The 25,686-nt window shown below is 41.6% G+C and overlaps 1 protein-coding gene across 1 annotated transcript in view; it reads left to right on the top strand.

The window, feature by feature from the left end:
* LMAN1 (lectin, mannose binding 1) overlaps window positions 1–25,686 on the top strand; it is a 180,972-nt gene that overhangs the window by 22,892 nt on the left and 132,394 nt on the right. Inside the window, 8 exon segments of the mRNA XM_082275150.1 lie at window positions 3,782–3,843; window positions 5,548–5,647; window positions 5,743–5,866; window positions 8,133–8,191; window positions 10,270–10,401; window positions 10,403–10,406; window positions 11,030–11,216; window positions 11,852–11,929. Coding sequence (XP_082131276.1) covers window positions 3,782–3,843; window positions 5,548–5,647; window positions 5,743–5,866; window positions 8,133–8,191; window positions 10,270–10,401; window positions 10,403–10,406; window positions 11,030–11,216; window positions 11,852–11,929 — 746 coding nt within the window.

The following is a 25,686-nucleotide window of genomic DNA, read 5'->3' as shown; positions in this document are numbered from 1 at the left end:
AGAGCTTACAATCTCAGAGATTCTCTAGACTGTGTGGAAAGACTACCCTAATGTGTCCAGCACAGTCTCTGGTGGAGAATCCATTCACACTTACCAGTAGGCCTCCTTTAGACCTTTCCAATGTCTTAAAGGATAACCATGGATGTGAGTGTTTACAAGCACAGATGTAAACTTAATGGCAGAAGGTCATTGGACCCTGGAAAAGACCAGGCAGTTGTCAAATTGGAAGGAGTTGACTGCAGTGTGGAAAGCCCTGACCTAATTTTAGGAAGAATTCACAGGTCATTACCTATTGGTTCTATCAGACAATGTCACAGTGGTGGCTTATATCAGCAGGTGGGGGGCATGAGAAGTCCTTCTCTGAACTCAGTAGCACAAGTAATGTTTTGTTGGGCAGAACAGAATTTTTGTTCCTTCTCTTGCAACCCATTTGAAAGATCCCCATAGTTGTTTGGCAGATTTTTTTTTTGAGATGTTGTCAACAGTTACAGGGGGTAAACTTGATCCAAAGAATTTCGCTCTTTGCAAATAGGCCTGTTTGTCTCGCAGAACGATGTTGTGATGGAGCAATTCATCTCTTTCAAAGCAGAGATCATGCAATGGGCAGAAATTCCCTCACCAACCCCTGGAACTTCAATCTGTGTTAAACGTCTTTTCTCCCCGGTTATGACTGATGCTGAGGATTGAAAATTCTGCTTAGAGAATCCAAATCTGTTTTTTTTTTTTTTTTGCGAGGACCCACACCCTACTAATCATGTGGGAAAAAAAAGGTGATAGTGAAGTGACACACAACAAAGAAAACAACACACCAACAACAAAGTGGGGAAAGTGCGGAGTGCCATAGTAAAAAACCATGGCAGGCCTTCCGGCCAGGAATAAAAAATTCCTCTGGTCCTGGCCAAGAGGCAGGTGCGAAAAAAGCGTGTAGTGCAGTGACCAAAGTGCCGAAATACTCAAGATGAGCTCCCCCACCTGTGAGATTAAGGCACCCATACACAGGGGCACATACACCATGGGCTTTTTTCGGTCTTGGCCTTCCCAAATCTGATTTTTGATCGCGCCATTCTTGTCCTACAGAATTCGTTATTTTCTGCCCATTCATGCCTAATGCAATACTGAGGACTTTTTTATTCACTGAGACTGGTCAAGGCACACCATCTTACTAAGTTGGTTTGAATCCAGAGCAGAGGCTGTTAAGGATCTGCAATAACATTTTCATAAGTGCAGTGTTGTATAGAACACTTTTTTCCTTTTTTTTTTTTTTTTTTTTTTTTTTAATTCTTTAGAGAAAACCTCTCACACAATGCAATTATTAAGCACTTGCATGAAAATCAGGTATGCAAGAACGTCTGATACAATCTTCAAAAGCCATGACAGGCTTGAAAAGTTAGAATTGCTAAAATGCCAACGTAGTTATTTCTATTCACCTGGAAGATAATAGGGTTAGTGCAAAGATATTCAGTTTTATAAAGAGCGCAGCATGAGTATCAGTTTGATCAAAACTTAAAAAACTATCAAGAAGCTGGACCCATGGGACCACCGGGGAACCAAAAATTGTACAGAAATGAAATCCAACTGGGTCCAAAACAGACATTTTAACATGCATAAGAAGATAAATCCGAAAGAGAGGTGCTAACTGACCCTAGAGGAAAGCGATTAGAGAAAGGAAGAATAAAAAGAGCGGCGGGAGGGAGTGAAGAGGAGGGACGTATAAGGGGGGTCTCTACCTGGGGGTGCTTCTCTAAGGAACCGTATAAGTAGAGATGTGGTCGGAAGGTTACAGAACCACGTCAGTTTCCCCGTATCCTGTAAGGATAGCAATTTGGCCCTAACATTGCAGACTTGGCTTTGAAAGATAGAGGGGCTCTAATTGTGACACTGACAGTGTCAGACTTCACTGACTACTTGCTTTAAGCCAACCTCAAGATGACACTACTGTAACTTGCCTGTTTAAAACCAAGTCAGGAACTGTTTTGTTCTCTAATTCCAACAGGTTCCTTTTTAATAGGCCTGCTAGTGAGAAACTAAAAGATGAAAAACACACAAACTGGTATTTAGATCATTCTCCTTGTGAGGTGGAAGCGTTCTGGTAATCCCTCTGTGCTGCTCACAATGCTGTAAAACATATTCCTTCATTCCGTGCTGAATGGAGGCCAGGAAACCATCAGAGGTGCAGGTTGAAACAGCCTTAAAATTTTAAAACCTGTAATTAAAACTGGTTCCTCTGCATGAAACCACCGAAATCATACAGAGGTTTAAACTAGTCTGGGAACTTTTCTTCATACACAGCCCAATAAAGTCCTTTAAATAATCGTAATCGACCCCTAAAGAGGAACGCCAATAAGCTCTTCGCTTGATGGGTTATTTTTAGTAGCTCAGTTATGCTGTTAACAATTTACAATCAAAGCTAGTTTTACTTTTCAGCTGTAGTCCTATTAATTACACCATAACATTGTTATTACTTGGAAACAGAAGTGAGACAAATATATATGTGTGTGTGTGTGTGTGTGTATATATATATAATATATGTTTATAAAGACACACTATATTACTAGAAGTATTGGGACGCCTGCCTCTACACACACACATGAACTTTAATGGCATCCCATTCTTAGTCGGTAGGGTCCAATATTGAGTTGGCCCACCCTTTGCAACTATAACAGCTTCAACTCTTCTAGGAAGACTGTCCACAAGATTTAGGAGTGTGTCTATGGGAATGTTTGACCATTCTTCCAGAAGCACATTTGTGAGGTCAGGCATTGATATGGATGATAAGGCCTGGCTCAGTCTCCACTTTCATCTCAGAGATGTTCTATCGGGTTGAGGTCAGGACAGTCAGGTTCCTCCACCACATACTCGCTCATCCATGTCTTTTATGGACCTTGCTTTGTGCACTGATCCAAATCATTTGGTGGAGGGGGATTATGGTGTGGGAATGTTTTTCAGGGGTTGGGCTTGGCCCTTTAGTTCCAGTGAATGGAACTCTTATGGTGTCAGCATACCAAGACATTTTGGACAATTTCATGCTTCCAACTTTGTGGGAACAGTTTGGGGATGGCCTCTTCCCGTTCCAACATGACTGCGCACCAGTGCACAAAGCAAGGTCCATAAAGATATGGATGAGCGAGTTTGGGGTGAAGGAACTTGACTGTCCTGCACAGAGTCCAGACTTCAACCTGATAGAACACCTTTGGGATGAATTAGAGCGGAGACTGCGAGCCAGGCTTTCTTGTCTACATCAGTGCCTGACCTCACAAATGCACTTCTGGAAGAATGGTCAAACATTCCCATAGACCCTCCTAAACCTTGTGGGCATCCTTCCCAGAAGATTTGAAGCTGTTATAGCTGCAAAGGGTGGGCCAACTAAATATTGAACCCTACGGACTAAGACTGGGCTGCCATTAAAGTTCACCAGCAGATGACATGGCTCGCCAAATCATCACTGGCTGTGGAAACTTCACACTGGACCTCATACAATTTGGATTCTGTGCCTCTTCACTCTTCCTCCACACTCTGGGACCTTGATTTCCAAAGGAAATGCAAACTTTTCCACAGGCCATGATGATTTGGGGGAGGGTTTAGTTCCACTTTAATATGGAATGTATCTGGTAAATTTACAGTAACTGATTTTTGCATTAAAGCCTTTTCATTTAAAACTAGATTTATTTACATTGTAGTAAAAAGATTACATGCAATTTGCTTTAAGTACCTGCTTGTGTATTACTAGATACAACATCCAAGAAAATATCAAGTATTTTCTGTACTTATTTTTTTATTGTAGAAAAACAATCCGATGATTTTGATTGTGGGAAATAATGGAAAGCTCGTTTATGACCATCAGAAGTAAGTTTGTCTGGTTGTGCTTATTTTTTTTTCTCTCGTCATTGCTGTTTATTTTTTTGCTTGAAGTGATGCTTTTGTAGCAAAATGTAAGGACCCCTTCATATAGGGCAATTCATTCTGTGCCCCCTGCATGGTTGTCTTTAACCACTTAAGCCCCGGAAGATTTTACCCCCTTCCTGACCAGGGCCTATTTTGCGATTCAGCACTGCGTGAATTTAACGGACAATTGCGCGGTCGTGCGAAGCTGTACCTAAACGAATTTGGCGTCCTTTTTTTCCCACAAACAGAGCTTTCTTTTGGTGGTATTTGATCACCTGTGCGATTTTTTTTTTTTGATCATGCGCTATAAACAAGAAAAGAGCGTCAATTTTGCAAAAATAACAATATTTTTCATATTTTTTTATATGAAATTCCCATAAAAATGTAAAAATCTAAATTTTTTAACATTTTAGTCCAATTCTTTTTTTTACCATATGTTTGGTAAAAAAAAATTGCAAAAAGCGTATTTTGATTGGTTTGCGCAAAAGTTATTGCGTTTACTAACAAAGGGAAAGATTTTTGTCATTTTTGTTGTTTTTTTGACACTCTTGGGGTTACCAGTGACATTACTACACTAATCAGTGCTATATATATGCACTGTTACTGTAAAAATGACACTGGCAGTGAAGGAGCTTAACTGTATTGGAGAGGGAGGGGTTCTAAGTGTGTCCTAGGGGCGTGCTTCTAACTGTGATTGGCTGTGGCTTGATGTGTAGGAACAGTGATCAACGGTCCTACACCGTTTGATCATCATTCTTACACAGGAAAGAATGACAGGCGGCTTTGTTTACTCTAGCCGCCTGCCTTTCTCCCGCTGTCACGGACGATCGCGAGTGCCCGGCGGACATCGGGTCCGCCGAGCACACGCGCTGGGGGGGAGGGGGGGCCGGGACTGAGCGGGAGCGCGCCTCCGGCGGTGCGCGCTCGCTCCCAAAACCCTCACAGGCTAGCGACGTAGCCCTACGTTACTCTGCCTGTGAGGGGCTGACTGCCGACCTAAATAGTCGTGCGGCAGTCGGCAAGTGGTTAACCCGCACTGTGATGCAACTCGCCCTGTGTGCATTCGGGGAACCGCACTCGCATGTCATATAGAGAAACAGCCCAATAAGTGTCCCAATAGATGAAAATGGGATGCAGCAACGGGGATGCACACACCACCCGTAAATCCTTGAGCTGGTAAAAGAGGGTCTAGAGTTAATCACCCTGTGTAAACGGGGCCTAAAGAGCCGACGGAGAACAGCAGCCAAATGGGCAACTTGAACACATAAATACATTTTTACCTGCCAAAGACCAGCAAGTAACATTTTACTTTTTTTTTTTTTCCTACATACTTTTCTCTTAATAAAGGGTCAGAGACTTTTCTGCACATTTCTTGCAGGTACAGTAGCCCATTAAATGAATGGTTTGCTTCACAGACCAGGCAAAATACCCCATCGTGTTCAGATGGCAGTACTGCCACTGAGCGCCACCTATTTAAGATTGTGCAGGCCTTATGGGGTTAAAACAAGTGCTTAGGAGGCGACATATCTTGTCCTTGAAGCCTGTCAAACTCCACTGAAAAACAATCCATCACGGATCACTTTTCAGAGGGGCAGCAAGGTTATGCTGCACATGTAAACTTGGCCTAACAGAGATGGCAATAACAGTTCTTGTGTGTATTTGCAGCGACGGGGCTTCTCAAGCACTGTCCTCTTGTCAGAGAGATTTCCGAAACAAACCTTATCCAGTTCGAGCAAAGATCACCTACTACAAGAAGACTTTAACAGTGAGTATCCCCACTCATGGTATACGTGGCTTATAGTAAAAATAAAACACCTTTATCTTTTCCTTGAACACTTTCTTTCCATACTGTTCATGTAGGTAATGATTAACAACGGCTTTACACCTGACAAGGATGACTATGAGTTTTGTGCCAAAGTGGACAATATGGTTCTGCCCCAGCAAGGCTTCTTCGGGATATCTGCAGCTACTGGAGGACTCGCAGGTTGGTCATATGTCTGTGTGTATGTGCATAACATTATCTTTCACATTATAGAAAGAAATTGGGCTAACGTTACTGTTTTCTTATTCCTTATTCAAAAAAGTGTATTTTTTCCCAAAAACATTTAAGACTGCTGCGCAAATACGTTGTGACATAAAGTATTGCAACAATCTCCATTTTATTCTCTATGGTCTCTGCTAAAAAAAATATATAATGTTTGGGGTTCTAAGTAATTTTCTAGCAAAAAATACTGATTTTAACTTGTAAACAACAAGTGTCAGAAATAGGCCTGGTCCTTAAAGCGGAGTTCCAGCCTAACACACTCACCTGTCCAACGGTCCAGCAATGCGGCCGCCTGAAAGCCTCGCTCTTCTCCCTCTCTGCTCTCCGGCGCCAGCATCACTGGTGTGGGCACCCGGCTGTGACAGTTTGCGGCTTCACAGCCGGGTACGCACTGCGCATGCGCGAGTTGCGATACGCGTCGTGATTGGCCGGCAATCTTCTGGGACCTCTGACATGTCCCAGAAGATTGCAGGGAGGGAGGGGGAGAGGATAACTTCCACTCAGGGAGCCGCGGTGCTCAGAGCGGAAGTGGGAGCGGGTACCTGTCAAAACTAGGGATATCTGCAGCTACTGGAGGACTCGCAGGTTGGTCATATGTATGTATGTGTGTGTGTGTGTGTGTGTATGTATATCTATCTGTGCGATCAGATTATTTAAAAATTGCACAAATTAAAATCAGCCAGCATGAATTTGTTAACAAATATAATACATGTAAAAGTCTGTATGCAGCACTAAAAAGATTAATGGCAGTCCTTATTGAAAATGGAGGAAAAAGGGGAATAAAGATGAGACCCCGCACCAGCTTCAGTGCGAGTAGGAAATACACCACAGTGACACTCCAATCTCCTTACCAGGAGAAGGAAAAAAGCAGGCAACAACCAGGATCCAAAAGGCACGAAGTTCCAACAGCAGATGTACTGCTATACACAAAGACGCTGTGTCTAACCTTACCCACCTAATGGGTTTCATCCAATGGGACATCATCATTTTTTTATTTTTTTTTTATTGCTTTTAAGTGTAAATGTGAGATCTGTGGTCTTTTTGACCCCAGATCTCGCATTAAAGAGGACCTGTCCTGCTTATTTCTATTACAAGGGATGTTTACGTTCCTTGTAATAGGAAGAAAAGTAATCAAAAATTTTTTTTTTAACAAAAAGGACAGTGTTAACAATAAAAAGTAATAAAATAAATAGGAAAAAAAAAATTTAAAGCGCCCTGTCCCTCTGAGCTTGTGCGCAGAAGCAAACGCATACACAAGTCGTACCTACTTATGTAAACGGTGTTCAAACCACATGTGAGGTATCGCCGCAATTGTTAGAGCGAGAGCAAAAATTCTAGCCCAAGACCTCCTCTGCAACTCTAAACTGGTAACCTGTAAAATGTTTTAAAGCGTCGCTTATGAAGATTTCTAAGTACCAACGTCCTTGCCATTGCACGAGCGTGTGCAGTTTTGAAGCATTAAAGTAAAGTTCATATTCCCATCGCACACCTTCCTGGATATAGGCACTCATATATTGGGTGCTAAAGCGATCACCAGCTGGACACTGGATCTATCACAAGAACATACATATTCACCAGCACACCATGGATCTTGCAAAAGCAGTCCTAAAGCTTTATTTCAAAAAGGATCACCCCCCCAAAATGACATGCCAAATGTGGCATGTCAGGGGGTTAGCACTACCTAAAGCGGAAGTTTCACTTTTGGGTAGAACTCCGCTTTAAGTGGTTAAACAACTGCCACTTCCCAACAGCTTATCACTTTATCTGAGTATCTAACCAGTTTTGGACATCTCCACAATAGGCACAGAAGATCTCCCTCGTGGAAGCTGCAGTTATTGCACCAGGGAGCGTCCCTAGCCCTTATTCTATGCAAGAAATAAGAAGACCTAGATACCAATCTAGCTCTGTTGATTTCTATCATCTAATCATGTAAAAGCAAAAATGCTGTTTTTATTTTCCTTGCATGTGATTGAGTGTTCTTTGGACAGTGAAGCTTTTGCTCTGAAGCAAGTGCATTTGCTGTGCACAGTATATTTGCCTTTAGTAAATCACCCTCCTTCTGTTCTCTTGGATGCCCTCCCAGTGGGAAAAGCATTTCTAATTGAACTTGTTTATGGTAGCACTGACAAATTCAGGTTAGCATTGTTGTTTTGATGTTTGTATTATGCAACTTATGTAACATATTTTTTTTTCCTTTTTCTTTTAGATGATCACGATGTGCTGTCTTTTCTAACTTTCCAGTTAACAGAACCTAGCAAAGATGCAGTGAGTATTTTTTTAGCAAAAATGTTGGTATGGCTTATTTTTCCAGAAAACTAGATATTTGTGCATTATATTTATCTGGAAGGGTTTTCTGATGGTGTCAACTGGTGTGTACTGTTTGTTGGCATGTCTTCTGGAAGAGCATGTGAAGGGTGACAATCCAAAGGAGCAGTTGAGAGATGAGGACTGTGTTGTCACCCCGTGTCTTTAAGTGGACCTTTATCATCAGGTGGTGTTTTAAAAGCTTGAAAATGTTTTGAAATTACAATAAAATGTTTTAGCCCCCGTTCACACGGGGGCAAACTGTCAGGCGACCTGGTCGCCTGACAGGTCGCCGTAGGTCGCCTGGCATAGAGAAGCTGTGGACCCGTTCTAATAGGAGCGACACAAGTCGCTCCGACTTAGAAAAAGGGTCCGGAGCTTCTTTGGGGCGACCTGCATTGACTTCAATGTTATGAAGTCCGTGCCGGCCGCTCCGAGGTTGCGGTGCGAGCAGCGCGCCGCGACCTGTGAGGTCTCCCCGGGAAGTCGGATCGCCCAAGTGTGAAAGGGGGCCTAAGTCTGTTTTGAGATTTTAGTATTTGGCTTTTTACATATACTTTACTAATAATAAATGTGCCCCTTCTGCCCCTAGTCATAGCAGAAGTAAAAACTGACTTTACTTTAATGCTGTGACCAGGCTATGAACTGGGAAAACTTGGCTGACATGTCGCTCAAGCTGAACCTATATGAAATAATGGCCTTCCATCTGCATGTTTAGTAGTTAATAGGAGGCTGTCATTTCCTAAAAAAGTTTCTGTCTGTGTTGCTGTTGGAGTTTTAAGTCCAGAATAACATTAAAAAACCCTTCCCACTCCATCTAAAAAAAAAACAAAAAAAAAAACCGTGGGTTTGTGCCTTAGGAACATACCTTTAGCAATTATCTTCATAAAGGAGGTGGGGGGGGGGGGGGTAATGTGTAAGCCAGCCATAGATGGATCAAATTTCTGCTGATTAACCCTAAGGACTGGCCGAGATTTGAGTATAAGCAGGTTGGTTGTACTGAAGTCAATCGTTCAACTTCAGAACAACTAGCCTGTCAGATTTGTGGCATGAGATTGCATCCAGTGGCTTGCAGTAATCATTGTGTTCTCCCAGTCGGGAGGACTCCCAGCGCCCCCCCCTGCCAAGCGCTTCAGGAGGGATAGAAGAGTCGAGTGATTTCAGGAAATCATATCATCCATGACCCTCCTTACAGATGACGTTGATGCTGTCCTTTGTGAGATGCAGCTCTCTGAAAACACAGCAGAGCACAGCAATACTTTTTTCTCACTGTTTCTGGTCCCTGCACATTCTGTTTTTAGTCCCTATTATTATTTTAGATAGAATTAGCCATCATAGTTAAATACTAAAAAACCACCAATTCCACAAAAAAATATGTACCGGAAGCAGCCTAACAATATTTCTGTGTTCACAGTTTTGTGAGAGAAGTTTCAGTGCCGGTTCACATTTGTGCGATCTGTAATTTGGAGCGCACTGCTCCTAAAATTACATGCTATCTCTGTGCGGTGCAAATTCATCCATACAGTTTGTATTCACACCGCAATCGCACTGAAACACGCACAGGACCTTTTTTTTTGGTCTGCAGCAGAATCGGATCACATGGTGGTTCACACCAGTGCGATCCGATTCTGTGCGAACTTTCAGATCGCACTGCGGTATGCGATCTGATCTGAGGGTGTTGTTAACTTTGAATTGACACCCCCAGCTTATCTCATATGGCAGTGTGAACTGCCTGTTGTGCGGATGCGATGCGGAAACACGCTGTATATTCCCAGCATTCCCGCATCGCACAAATGTGAATCGGCTTTCAAGCTTAGGACAGCATGGAGGAAAGGGTAATTAACACAATACCCATACTGTCCTCTGTTCTTTCTGGAGATCATTCCTGGGGTTCTCCTTCTAATAATGTACAGAGTAGTAATTTAGTGACTTTCAGTGCTGCCAGTCACTGTTTCTGTGTATGTGGATGGGCAGAATTCTGCTTGACATGTGGACCGTGCATTGTTTTATGGGAACCTGACATGGATGTTGTTGTTCAGCCTCCAGCTGACGGGGATATCACGAAGGCCGAAAAGGACAAGTATCAAGAGGAGTTTGACAACTTCCAGCAAGAACTTGATAAGAGGAAAGATGAGTTCCAGAAGGACCACCCAGAGCTCCAGGAGCATCCAGGCATGTATTCTCACACTGCAGATTTACCAGCACTTTACTATTCCTGAGAACCATTTACTGCATGTATTCAATGTAAAATTATATTCTGTAAGCTTTAGTAGTCCGTTATGCGTTTTGGGCTAGAGCCATGCATTGGTTGACCTCACTATTGTCACCATTATACTCTCTCCTGCACTGCAAGGGTTAAATCATTTTTTTTTTTTTTTTTTTTATTAGGATACCAGTTTAATGCATTTTTTACTGACATTGTCCCTTGCCATCCAGGCTTCTCTTTCCATGAAACTGGAAAGCTGCTTGTTTTTGGTGCTCTGGCTGGAGAATACAGCTGTGACATCGATGTTTACAATGAAGGGCCAACAAGTCCTGCAATATAAGTGAGGATGTTAAGCTCCGTCCCACAACTCAGAGCATCAAAGAAAAAAGGAAGCACAGGTTACCAATAGAGCGAGGCATAAAAAGTAAAAAAAAAAAAGAACAATTTAACCTTTGCAGTGTGGGAGGAGCCCCAATGCAACGGTATTTATTTATTTTGTCCAGTTCCTAGAGATCAGCTTCAAAGAGAACCTCTAAAAGTACAGTACCTTGGGTGTTACTGAGATCATTCTTAACTCTGTTAACTGTCTTTAGTGGACGATATGTTCGAGTCGGTCAATGAAAGAGAACTCAGGCAGATCTTTGAAGGCCAGAACCGTATTCACCTTGAGATTAAGCAGCTGAACCGGCAGCTGGACATGATCCTGGATGAACAGCGGAGATATGTGAATGCAGTGAGTGAATCCATGACTAAGACAGGAGGAGGAAAGAGGCACAACAGGTACAGTTAGAATTCTGTTCTTTGGATTCTGAAGTCCTGGACTGTTCATATACAGATATTGCCATTAAGTCATCTGACTTTTCACTTATTAAAATTAACCTTGGCCTAAAAAGTGTCAGCAACAGTTCAAAGAGCAGCATCGTGTGGTGCCTGAAAATACCTGAGAGTCTCTGAATCAATACCTGTGTAGCCTCATGGTTCTTAGTTCTAGGGCGTTCTCCAACCCTTGTTTTTTTTGTTTTTTGCCCCTTCATTTTTCTTTGTCTTCCCCCTTTTAAATACCAGCATCTTAGTGGAAAGTAGAGGCTTTGACACACAATGGGTGCATAACAGGTAATGGGTCTTACTGTCAGGAATGGGTGCTTCTTAATTTCCTCTTGGGGAGAAGCAAAGGCTTTATGTACATCCAGAATCTAGGATCCAAGGGGCTACATAGGGACTGATTTCTGACAAGTCCTTGAATGCACTGTAGGGTTGCTGCACTAAAGCATGGTTATTTAAGGCACTTTTTTTTTTTTTTTTTTTTTTTTTTTTGGGGCCAGTTTAGGATCACTTAAACAAAACAGGCCAAAATGTATTTAGTTAATTTGTTACTGAATTTTTTAAAAATGTCTCTTAATATTTAATATTTTCTTTTCTCAGGCCTCTCAGCAAGAACTGGATATTCTACTCAATGGACAGAGAGAGGTATTAAAGCATGTCAGTGACATGAGGTAAGAGACATTACAATAAAATGGTCACCTAAAATGTACATAGCTAGCGCTCACCTCTAATTTTACTATTTGATTAAAGCACATATATTAACCACTTAAGCCCCGGAAGATTTTACCCCCTTCCAGACCAGGGCCTATTTTGCAATTCGCACTGCGTGACTTTAACGGACAATTGCGCGGTCGTGCGACGCTGTACCTAAATGAAATTGACGTCTTTTTTTCCCCACAAACAGAGCTTTCTTTTGGGGGTATTTGATCACCTGTGCGATTTTTTGATCATGTGCTATAAACAAAAAAAAGCGACAATTTTGCAAAAATAACAATATTTTTCACTTTTTTTTATATGAAATTCCCCCCCAAAAAAATGTAAAACTCAATTTTTTAACATTTTAGGCCAATTTGTTTTCTGCTACATATGTTTGGTAAAAAAAATCGCAAAAAGCGTATTTTGATTGGTTTGCGCAAAAGTTATTGCGTTTACTAACGGAAAGATTTTTGTCTTTTTTTTTTTTTTTTTTTTGAGTATCTGCGATTTTTTTTTTTTTTTTTTTGCAAGACTGCGACATTGTGGCGGACAGATCGGACCCTTGACTGACATTTTTGACACTTTTGGGGTTACCAGTGACATTTCTACAGTAATCAGTGCTATACATATGCACTGTTACTGTAAAAATGACACTGGCAGTGAAGGGGTTAACTTTATTTGAGAGGGAGGGGTTATGTGTGTCCCTAGGGGCGTGTTTCTTACTGTGATTGGCTGTGGCTAGTGGTGTAACAGCACAGATCAACGGTCCTACATAGCAGGACCGAGTGATCTGTGCTGTTACACTGGGGAGACTGACAGGTGGCTTTGTTTACATTAGCCGCCTGCCTTTCTACCTCTGTAACCGACGATCGCGAGTGAGCGGCGGACATCGGGTCCGCCGGTCACTCGTGCGGGGGGGTCTGTGACCGAGTGGGAGCGCGCCTCCAGCTGCGCACGCTCGCTCCCTAGACCCTCACAGGCTAGCGACGTAGACCTACGTCGCTTTGCCTGTGAGGGGCTGACTGCCGACGTAAATCGTCGTTAGTCAGCCGGCAAGTGGTTAAGATCGTTATGCCACTTGTCCTTATGAGGATATCCAGGAGCCACAAGTGTGCCTAAATGTGCACAAATGACAAAAGCGCTGAGAAGTTTATTCATTCAAAGAGTATATAACTTTTAAATCCACACAGCTGTATAACTCCTTCTTGCAGCTATCTCAAAGTGGTTGTAAATATTGTTTTCATTTTTAATAAAATAAAAAAGATGCTATACTTCTCTATGCAATAGTATTCAACAGAGTGGCCCCTTACCTCATTTTTTGGAGTTCCCCGCTGTTGTCTGCTCCTACTTTCTATAGACACACACAGTGAAACTGGTAAGTACTCGCGCCTAAGATGCAATAGTGTGTCTGGGAAGCAGCAAGTAATCAAGTGCACTATATATATATATATAGTGATCTATGCATGTGAAATGGGAAAATACTGCGCTACCCTTGTGCAATATATAAAACAATATTCCGATATACGATGATTTGTGACATATATCAAATGCTAAAAAAACACAATTCAAAATACAAAAGTGCACGTGCATACGTGTATATATGTGACAATATATACTGCTATATATCGTAATAAATAAAGAATAAATATATAGTAAATGGCAATAAATACAATTATAATTGGTGACTGTCCATAAATTAGTGAAGAAAAGGTGCAAAAGTGCTGGATGAAGTCTCTTGAGTGAGGTATACAATGGGTGATATACTTCAGTGACCCTCCGTTCCACCACTCTGTGCCCGAAGGTAAGGTAGCTCACTTACCAGAAGTTGTGGATTCTTATGGCGTACGCCAAAAATAATCTATATGCGCTTGTTATGTTGTTCCTCTTTGCAACTGGACGAACTCCGTGAGATGCTGGTATGCTCAGAATAGAAGAAAAGAGAGGCTCCTCATAGTGTAAAAAGGTAACGACCTTTATTTGTGCAATTCACACGAACACAATAAAACCGCAATCTTCATATAAAAGCATCCATTAAAAGTCCATAAAATCACTGCAGCATTAAAACTTCCATCACTCCAAACTAAAAATACGTGGGTATCACAGCAGAGATCAAACCGTGTATAAGTCAAAAAGGTAAAGTATTCCACCGCTATTGAGCTCCTGTGTAGCCTCGCGGCTCGTGTAACAGGACGCTGGTTCTCACCGCTAGCTGCGCCGTGCCCGGAAGTGGGGACTCGGCGTATATATTGCACAAGGGTAGCGCAGTATTTTCCCATTTCACAGACACACACAGTGTGGCTCTGCCACTCCCCTCAGTTGACTGAAAGTGGCAATGGCTTCCACTGCTCTGTGTCCTGTGAGGAGCAGTGCAGGGATTGAATGGGCACAGCACTGGATCGCTGATAGGCTCAGGTAAGTGTTTGGGGGGATAGGGGGAACAGTTGGTCAGGACTTTTTTACCTTAACCACTTAAGCCCCGGAGGATTTGGCTGCTAAACGACCAGAGGGCATTTTGCGATTCGGCACTGCGTGATTTTAACGGACAATTGCGCGGTCGTGCGACGCTGTACCGAAACAAATTTGGCGTCCTTTTTTTCCCACAAACAGAGCTTTCTTTTGGTGGTATTTGATCACCTGTGCGATTTTTTGATCACGCGCTATAAACAAAAAAAGAGCGTAAATTTTGCAAAAATAGCAATATTTTTCCCTTTTTTTTATATGAAATTCCCCCAAAAAAAAATGTAAAAATCAAAATTTTTTAATATTTTCGGCCAATTTGTTTTATGCTACCTATGTTTGGTAAAAAAAATCGCAAAAAGCGTATTTTGATTGGTTTGCGCAAAAGTTATTGCGTTTACTAACAAAGGGAAAGATTTTTGTCATTTTTGTTGTTTTTTTTTTTAACGCGTAATGGCGGCGATCTGCGATTTTTTTTTTTGCGGTACTGCGACATTGCGGCGGACAGATCGGACCCTTGACTGACATTTTTGACACTTTTGGGGTTACCAGTGACATTTCTACAGTAATCAGTGCTATACATATGCACTGTTACTGTAAAAATGCACTGGTAGTGAAGGGGTTAACTTTATTTGAGAGGGAGGGGCTGTGTGTGTCCCTAGGGGCGTGATTCTAACTGTGATTGGCTGTGGCTTCAACTGTATGCAGAGTGATCAATGGATCTACATAGTAGATCCATGTGATCAGCTCTCATACAGAGAGGAGAATGACAGGCAGCTTGTTTACACAAGCTGCCTGACTATCTCCCTCTCCCCCGCCGATCGCAGAGTGGCCGGCGGCGATCGGGTCCGCCGGTCACGCGCGCGGGGGGGTCCGTGACCACGCGGGAGCGGGAGCGCGCCTCCGGCGGCGCGCGCTCGCTCCCTAAACCCTCACAGGCGAGCGACGTAGACCTACGTCACTTTGCCTGTGAGGGGCTGACCGCCCACGTAGATAGTCGTGCGGCGGTCGGCAAGTGGTTAAAGTAGAACTGTAGTAAAACTTTTTTTCTTTCAATTTGAATAGAATAACCCCTGTAAGGTAAATTTTTGCCATCTCTGTCCCATTGGAGAGATTTACCTTCACTTCTTGTCCCATAGCCAAACAGGAAGTGAGAGGAAATCCCTGCAAATTAAGAAAATTCCGCTTTAAAATTGGGGACAAAGCTATCAAGCCTACCTTATTGTCTCTAAGGCTACATTCACACCAGGGATTTAGGGCTAGTGTGAATAGTAGCAACAGTATTCTGTGATCCCTGATGCAGCTAGGTGTACCCGCCGGCCCTGTTCACTATGGTGGCCGCAGCTATTTGTCACTCTCTGCACAGCCAGTGATTACCTGCGGGGATTGCTGCTGGATGCACTTAGCTGCTGAGAATTGCATCAGGAACTGCCGCTGCAATTCACACCTGCCCTATTCGCTGGTGTGAATAATGTAGCCTTAGGTGAAATGCTGTACTCTTTCTGTGTTACAAAGATAATGCATCTCTCTTTTTTGTGTTTGTTATATATTTTACTATATACTAGAGCTGCACGATTAAGCATTAAAAAAAAAAAATCTCGATTCACACCCCCCCCCTCACGATCTTAAGGCCTCTTGCACACTGCTGCTTGAAAAAGCTCAGTACAGCTTTTCTTTTCCTACTGAGCTAAAATAAAGCCCATTTATTGGAAAGTGACTATGCACACAGACGCGTAAACGGGCGCCATGCATTCTTCAGTTATTCATGCCGACCCGATGGATGGCGAACCTATAGCCATCCGTCTGTTTTAAGCAGATCTTGTCAGATTGGATGACAAACGGGTGTCAGCGGACACTTCTCCGGTGACATCCGCCTCTCCATAGAGTAGAATAGGTGGCCCGATAGGGCTCTGAGGAAGAGGCACGGCCTCGAAACGCATCAGCCCTCCGTCTTTACGAGATATTGGACTCCTATAAAGATGCTGCTTTATGGAATTGAAATGCTTGACTTTTACGCATGTTTGTGAGTAGCTGATTTTAACTTTTTTTATCAATAAAGCTCTAGGATAATGCGCTAGGCTGGTGCGCCCCTTTCTTTGTTTTCTATTTACAGGGCCCGATCAGGTCTGCCTGACAAAACGGACAGGTGGACCTGATCGGTCTGATCGTGTGAAAGGTTCGTTAGGTTGTAAAGTCTCGTTTAAAAAAAAAAAAAATACCAAACATGTTATATTTACTTCCTCTGTGCAGTGGGTTTTGCACAGGGCAGCCCAGATCCTCCGGTTTTCGGGTCCCTCGTTGCTGCTCTTGGCCCCTCCCTCCTTTTAGAGTGCCACCACAGAAAGCAGCTTGCTATGGGGGCCCCTGAGCCGAGCTGCAGCTCTGTATGTCCTTACAGATACGGAGCTGCTGTTTGGACTCTCCCCCTCTCCTGATTGGCTCGCTGACTTTGACAGCCGCCGGAGCCAATGGAGCAGTAGCGGTATCTCAGCCAATTAGGAGGGAGAGTGTCAGACAATCAGGGAGGGACTCGTGAACATCACTGGAAAGAGAGGGGGCACAGGTAAGGATTAGGGGGTGCTGGGGAGGCTGCTACACACAGAAGGCATTTTTATCTTCATGCATAGAATGCATTAAAGCGGAGTTCCACCCATAAGTGGAACTTCGCTTTAAGGCCTCCTAACCCTCTGACATGCCACATTTGGCATGTGATTTTTTTTTTTGGAGGGGGAGTGGGTACCTAGATTTGACAGGTAACTGGTCCCACTTCCGCTCAGGCCCCTCCCTCCTTGCAATCTTCAGTGACACATCACAGGTCTAAAAGATTGCCCGTCCACTCAGGGCATGCAGTGCGACTCGCGCATGCGCAGTGCGCACCTGGCTGTGAAACCGCAGGCTGTCACAGCCGGGTGCCCACACTAGTGATGCCGGTGCTGCGGGGAGAAGAGGGAGAGAACCGAGGCTCCCGCCGGCCGCATCGCTGGATCCTGGGAAAGATGTGTGTGTGTGTGTGTTAAATGTCAGCAGACACACTTTTTGTAGCTGCTGACTTTTAATAAACACAAAAATGGGTGGAACTTCGCTTTCAGATAAAAAAAAAAAAAAAAACCTTCTGCCTTTACAACTTCTTTAAAGACTAAGCCTTTCTCTTACAAGGTAAAATCAGTATTTTTTTCTAGAATATTAATTACTTAGAACCCCCCAAACTATATATAATTTATTTATTTAGCAGAGGCCCTGGAGAATAAAATGGTCGTTGCAATATATTATGCCACACTGTATTTGTAATTGCGCAGGAGTCTTTCAAACACAATTTTTCCCCAAAAAATACACTTTTTAATAAATTTTAAAAAAATAACGAAACAGCCTGATTTTTTTTTTTTTTTGGTAAAATGTGAAAGATAATGATCTTTATTCTAAGCAATAAAAATTGTGATTCTATTTTTTATTTAAAATTGTGCAGCTCTACTCTATACTGGTGTGCTGTGAACAGACCTGTCCATTCTCATTGGGCAGTGCTGTATCTATGTAGGTCATCTGTGCTGTAAAGATTATCATAGTTTTTGTTTTCTGCTTTAGCTTTTGCTTTAATATTCTTTTGTGAATCTTTTTTTTCCAAGTGAGCAAATTAGATTTACCAGTAAAAGTCTCAAGCCCCCTGGCCTTATTTAATATTTACTTAAACTCTTCTTAATATCCCTAGCCCAGATTAAACTCCTGTTTATGGTTATTCTTAGAAAAATGAACAGCCTCTTTCTTCCTTGTTGCTGCTCATATTCAATCTTCCTGTAGAGAATTAAGTATTTTCCTTGTGCAGATTTGTGGATTTTTTCCCCAAATCGTCTCATTGGGAGCTCTGCCTGTGTTGATGCCTTGCTTAAGATTTAATAAAAGCGGTTAATATCTAATATGTTTCTCTGAGGGATTTGTGTTTTATGATTTTAATCCTGGCATGAAGCCTATTGCCAATTTCAGCAAGCAAATCACCTCTAAGCCTTTTGTGTTTATTGATTTCATTTATTTTCTAATAAAGGACAATATGCACTGTGTTTAAAAAACTGGGCTTGATTTTTTTTAACCCCCCCCTAAAGTAGTGACTTTGCACTGAACTTTTTTTTTTTTTAACCTAAAGTATTGCAAGGTAGCAGCCTAAATGCAATGCATGCACCCACAGGTACCCCAACCAACCTTATCCCAGGGTCATTGGTGACACAGGAAAACCCTGAACTTGAAGCAACTTAAAATTAGAGGTGCATCAAATATATATATGTTTAAAAAATATTTGTATTTTTATATAGAATTGTATTAGATTTGACTTTTTAATGAATATCATTAATTTAAATAAATATGCATTTGTCAGCCACTTGTTGGCACCTTTAGTGCAAGAAAAGCTCCAAGAAAAATGCATCCCTTTTAATTCTATGTATGTCTTCACACTAGTTTTTTGCGCTTCCGTTATGGTGTTAAAAATCCTGCTTGCTGCATTTTTGGTCAGTTAAAAAAACGCACCTAAAATGCACCTCCGCATTAACATGCATTGAATACGCACCCATGTTACATTTTTGATGCATAAAATAGTCACATGACCTATAATAATATGGCTTACCTGTAGGTACTGTGAATATCTCTTAAACTTGTACAGTTTAGGAGATCTTCAGAGTGCATGCAGCCGGTGACGTCACTGGCCCATGGGCTGAAGGTCTGACTTGCAGTGCCAGGACTTCAGAGCCCGTGCGCTGTAGTGACATCATAGTGCCCCCAGACACTAATGTAGTCGGAGTCCGTGAACCTTAAGGAAGACCGGGGGAAAATGTCGGCCCTCTCAACAGTGACAGCGCAGCGCTGGAGGAGGGCTTTGTTCGATGGTAAGTTTCTCATAATGTGCTAGTATACATTGCCTTGCAGGATTTTTTTTTTCTTTTTTTTTTTTAACCACCTGTGGTTTATTATTACTTTAAGTGTAATTCTGGACAACATTTTAAATTATATCTCATGCAGATTTCCCCATGTATAAATACTGTAAGTACAAAAAATACCTGTTAATCTTGCCAGAAAATCAGCGAGCTTCTAATTTCCTGTACACTGCCCTGAAATTCTAGGGCAGTGTTCTCTATCCTATCAGAATTCTCACCTGCTGAACTTCAGAACACCTCCCCTTATGGAGATAAGAAAGGTGTTTCGTAGTCCAGCAGAGGAGAACAAAGGCAGGGCTGGCAACTCTGCTTGGGACTTTAGTGCAGCAGGAGGTACTGTGTTGTCCTCTCAAACAGGAAGTTGGGTGGATTTCGGCAGGTTTAACAGATTTCTGTGTACTTGCAGTGGTTTTAAAGTGTTTGTTACCCCAAAAAACAAAATGGAGATCCTGTTTCCTTAAAGCAGGTTAAACAGCACAGTGCTTGTGCTGTCTAACCTGCCCCTCTGGAAACTAAAAAAAACCTGGCTGATCCTGCCACTTCCTGTGTCCCCCTCTGTGTGCTGACCACGATAATCATGGCTGCTGAGCCCTGACTACCGTGGTCAACTTGCGTGCCTCCGTCATCTGCTGTGTCTCCTCTCTTCTCCCTCCCCTCCCTGCCTGTCAGCTCGGGAGTCTGTGTCTCGGCCCCCCCCCCCCCCCCCCCGCTGTTAATAAAAAAGTAAAATGTCACTGCCAGCCCTTCTCTTTTAAGCTCCCATCCATGTATAAGTGTTTGTAAGAAACAAAGCCTCTAAATACCTTTTTTTTTGGGAAGAAGCTTCAGGCCGGTCACATGACTCCTGGCCAATGTAATACTACAATCCAGGGCTACAGCGACATCACAGGGAGAGCATGGCTCCTTCTGCTGTAGCCCTAGATAGAAGTAGCAGTCGGGAGTCACGTGACCTGCCTGAAGATACTTCACAAGTTATTTAGAGGCTTTGTTTCTTACAAACACTTATACAGTAAAGGATGGGAGCTTAAAAAGGGGGGGGGGGTTGGCAGCAAGGCATAATTTAGGGTTACAAACCGTTAAAATTGATTAGACATGGGGAAATGAACATGTATGGCAGAGGTGTACTGCATTAATCATACTGGGACATACATTTTAAATGACATATGGCCTAACTGCCCAATAGGGTATTGACTGATTAAGAATGTATTTGTGCGCATGCCATGTTACGTGCACAATGCCGGTGATTGTGCGGTCATTGGACAGTTCAAATCATAGGCAAAATGCACAGAGCCTTGTTTTATATCAGGGATTTATTAAATTGATTCAATTTATTCAGCTTAGCATTGTTTGCTTTATCATTCATATTGCAAATTTATTGGATTTTTTTTAGTTTGGACAGTTTTGATCACATGCATTATGCTTCGATACGTGGAATTGCGTGTGCATAGTTTTGGTTAGGTATCGGATCTGATTTCTGGAATGAAAAGGGAGAGGGTAGTTTTCTGATTCCTTTCAACATATAGAGACAAAATGTAAAAATGAAATTTGCAATTTTTATCTGTGTTGGGGCAGTGGGAGGGCCATCTGTGGTAGTCAATAAACCGATCTGATGTCTGTTTTACAAGGTTGCCTTCAGGACAGCTCCAGCTTGTCAGGCCGTGTAAAGAATGATTAAAGAGATTACAGGAAGGTGTTTGGTAGTTGATAAATAAGGCTCTGCAAGCAGCCTTCAGTGGGGTTGGGTTAGGTCCCAGGACACGTTTGTTGATGCTTTTAATCCCTTATAATTCTATTAGACCATTGTTTCACAAATGTATTCTTTTCGGATTGGTAACCGGATTTTCTTTTTTTTTTCTTGTAATCACACAGGTTTTTTTTTTTTTTAAATATGATAAATATGCCTTCCTTTTTATTTGTTTTCTTTTTTTTTTTTACTCTATTATATTAGAATGGCCTTGGTAACTGGAGGCCTAAGTCGCCAACCTAAAACAAGCCCTTTCCTGCTTTACTGCGATATGTGAACTGATCTGGGGGTGTCTTTAACTTTGTATTTACACATAGCAGTGTGAACTGCCTGCGAGTTGAATGTGATGCAGGAACCCGCAGTGGATTTGCAGGGTTCCCACATCGCATATATGTGAACTGGGACTTGAGGCCAAGTTCACCTTTTTGTTCACCTTTTTTTTTACCCCTAAATTCCAGCTTCCCTATGTACCAGTATAGCATTTATGTACTTATGTTGCAAAAATAAAACTGCTTTCCATTATTTCTACACTGGCTTACCTAACTCTCTTCATAGCTGCTTAAAAACACTGCTCGATTACTTCTGCCTTACTTACTGGTCAGACTTTAGGTCATGACACAGGAAGAAGTTGACCAGCTGAGGGTAGATGATGCAGGGTGTGTGCTAATGATATCAGCTGGTCAACTCCTTCCTGTGTCATGACCTAATGTCTGACCAGGAAGTAAGGCAGAAGTAATCGAGCAGTGTGTTTAACGGCTATGAAGAGAGTGTGTGGAATTTTAAGGTAAGCTGTTTTATTTTTGTAAAAGAAGTACATTAATGCTATACTGGTACATAGCGGAGCTGGAATTAAAAAAAAAAAAAAAAAAAAGTGAATTTAATCTTTAAAGGGGAATAAATAGAAATAAATATCCGAAACTAGAAAAAAATATTTTTTTCTGTTTACAGTTGGCAAGGATTAAAACCACTGTTGGGTTATGTATATGTGGGATCATCAATACAAATAAGGGGGTGAAGCCCCCCAATGGGGATGCAGACAAGTAAAACTTGGACATTTTAACTTTACTTTACTGTATGCAAAAAGTAAAAAAAAATATTTTGGCTAGAGATGCACTTTAAAATAAAATACTCTGATTTCACTGAAAAATGCACCCTGAAAAATGCACCCTGATGGTGGTACCTGAGGGAACCAAACTAAACAAATACAAGAATAAAATTAAAAATGTAGGTAGAAAAAACTGGTCAAGCAAAATCTATTTTTTTTTATTTTTTTAATTTTCTTTTATTTATCTTTTGAATGTAGGGGTTTATGCGTTGAATATGCAATTTTCATCTAGCTGGGCTTAGACTTTCCACCTCTTCCCCCTGACAACAAGAAGGTCACATACATGTTTTAGCTGTTTTTGTTTTCATCTCTGCACATAAAAACATGAAGCATCTGCAATTGTGATTTCTTCAACATTTTTTATCACACAGAATAAGCTTCTAAGAACTAAATTCCGTTACTGGGGTTAGTTTTTTTTCCTTTGTGTCTTTTTTGCCAGAAGTAGAAAAGGGATTAAAATCCCCATGATGATAAATATTGCCGTTACAGACCTTAATCTCCTTTGCAAGGAAAAAAAAGTAACATAACAGCACAGCTGAGTGATACAAGCATATTGATTAAGCAGCATGTCTATGTGTGCTTATCCGATCACGTTACAGATCTGTGTAAACGGCCTGCTACCTAAACACTGTCTGGCCTTTAATTTGATTTTTGTGGCGTTACAGTGGAAGCAGGGAGGAAAACCCTTGAGCTTGAAATATTCCAGCACCAGCCGAGCACATATGGGAAATGAGTTTCTCTTATGTTGATAGTAATCTTGGACGTTAGCTCTAAATCTTTTCTTATCCTTAAGCCTCTTCATTTCTTGCACAACTGCATTAATTTCTTTTGGAAAGCTTTGCATTTCTCGATCGTACACAATTCTTACTGTACAAAGAAAAACTAGTTCTCCTCATGTGGAGCACCAGAGGAGGTGAAAGTTGTGTTTTTTATTTCTGTATTTTTTTTTCTTGAATGGATTATTTAAAGTGAACCTGTACTGAGAAAAATATGTTAGCTGGCACTGCTGACTTTCTACCTAAAATGTTAATTGCTTGGTTTTCTCTGGTTCCTTCACTACGAGTCTCTGAACTGAAAGAAAACAAAAAATGCTGCTATTCTTTTTTGCCTAGTTCCTATGTTTTTGTCCATAGTTGAGTTTCCTTGCCTTGTTTCCATGTCCTATGCATGAAACCATAGAAACTGGGGTGCAGAAAAATGGCAGGAGATGCTCTGTACTGATGAGTCAAAATGTAAAATATTTGACTTTACCAGGGGGAAGTTTGTTCAAGAAGGGCTGTAGATCAGTACTTTAATGATATATATATATATATATATATATATATATATATATATATATATATATATATATATATATATATATATATATAGGTCCCTCTCAAAAAATTAGCATATTGTGATAAAGTTCATTATTTTCTGTAATGTACTGATAAACATTAGACTTTCATATATTTTAGATTCATTACACACAACTGAAGTAGTGCAAGCCTTTTATTGTTTTAATATTGATGATTTTGGCATACAGCTCATGAAAAACCAAAATTCCTATCTCAAACAATTCGCATATTTCATCCGACCAATAAAAAAAAAAGTGTTTTTAATACAAAAAAAGTCAACCTTCAAATATGTTCAGTTATGCACTCAATACTTGGTCGGGAATCCTTTTGCAGAAATGACTGCTTCAATGCGGCGTGGCATGGAGGCAGTCAGCTTGTGGCACTGCTGAGGTGTTATGGGGGCCCAGGATGCTTCCATATCGGCCTTGAGCTCATCCAGAGTGTTGGGTCTTGTGTCTCTCAACTTTCTCTTCACAACATCCCACAGATTCTCTATGGGCTTCAGGTCAGGAGAGTTGGCAGGCCAATTGAGCACAGTAATACCATGGTCAGTAAACCATTTACCAGTGGTTTTGGCACTGTGAGCAGGTGCCAGGTCGTGCTGAAAAATGAAATCTTCATCTCCATAAAGCTTTTCAGCAGATGGAAGCATGAAGTGCTCCAAAATCTCCTGATAGCTAGCTGCATTGACCCTGCCCTTGATAAAACACAGTGGACCAACACCAGCAGCTGACATGGCACCCCAGACCATCACTGACTGTGGGTACTTGACACTGGACTTCAGGCATTTTGGCATTTCCCTCTCCCCAGTCTTCCTCAGGGTCCGGTCACCTCTTCTCATTGTGCAGCGTTTTCTGCCACACTTTTTCCTTCCCACAGACTTCCTACTGAGGTGCCTTGATACAGCACTCTGGGAACAGCCTATTCGTTCAGAAATTTCTTTCTGTGTCTTACCCTCTTGCTTGAGGGTGTCAATGATGGCCTTCTGGACAGCAGTCAGGTCGGCAGTCTTACCCATGATTGCGGTTTTGAGTAATGAACCAGGCTGGGAGTTTTTAAAAGCCTCAGGAATCTTTTGCAGGTGTTTAGAGTTAATTCGTTGATTCAGATGATTAGGTTAATAGCTCGTTTAGAGAACCTTTTCATGATATGCTAATTTTTTTGCGATAGGAATTTTGGGTTTTCATAAGCTGTATGCCAAAATCATCAATATTAAAACAATAAAAGGCTTGCACTACTTCAGTAGTGTGTAATGAATCTAAAATATATGAAAGTCTAATGTTTATCAGTACATTACAGAAAATAATGAACTTTATCACAATATGCTAATTTTTTGAGAGGGACCTGTATATATAATAGTGTTTGCAGGCAACAGTGAAGCATGGGGGAGGTTCCTTGCAAATTTGGGGCTGCATGTCTGTAAATGGAGTTGAAGATTTGGTCAGAGAAATACAGGCAGATATTTATCTGTCGTGCCATGCCATCAGGGAGGCATGCGAATGGCCCGAAATTTGTTCTGCAGCAGGACAAAGACCCCAAACATACAGCCAATGTCCTTAAGAACTATCTTTAGTGTGAAGAAGTGCAAGGTGTCCTGGAAGTGATAATTTTGCCCCCAAAGAGCCCTGATCTCATCGTCGGGTTTGTCTAGGTCAGTGGTTCTCAACTCCGGTCCTCAGGACCCACTAACAGGTCAGATTTTAAGTATTACCTTGGGGAGATGCAGACTAGAGTACTGCAATCACTGAGCGGCAAATTATATCACCTGTGATGTATTTCAGTTATTTTGAAAACCTGGCCTGTTAGTGGGTCCTGAGGACAGGAGTTGAGAACCGCTGGTCTAGGTTTGCATGAAGAAACAAAAGGATTTGAGGCAGCCTACATCCACAGAAGATCTGTGCTTAGTTCTCCATGATGTTCGGAACAACCTACCTGCTGAGTTCCTTCAAAAACAGTGTGCAAGTGTACCCAGAAGATTTGATGCTGTTTTTAGGGTGGTTACACCAAATTATGATTTAATTTAGATTTCTCTTCTGTTCATTTACTTTCAATTTTATTAATTTATAAAAAGTATACTAGCAGGTATGATAAATACTGTAAATTATAAAAACTTTCAGAAATAGAAGTGTTAACTTTTGCACATACTGTATGTCATGTTGTTTGGCTTGTAGAAGTA

This window comes from Pelophylax lessonae (assembly GCF_965119305.1).
Source record: "Pelophylax lessonae genome assembly, chromosome: 1".
Taxonomy (NCBI): domain Eukaryota; kingdom Metazoa; phylum Chordata; class Amphibia; order Anura; family Ranidae; genus Pelophylax; species Pelophylax lessonae.
Note: the sequence above shows the minus strand (reverse complement) of the source record. Positions and strands in the feature narration are given on the sequence as shown.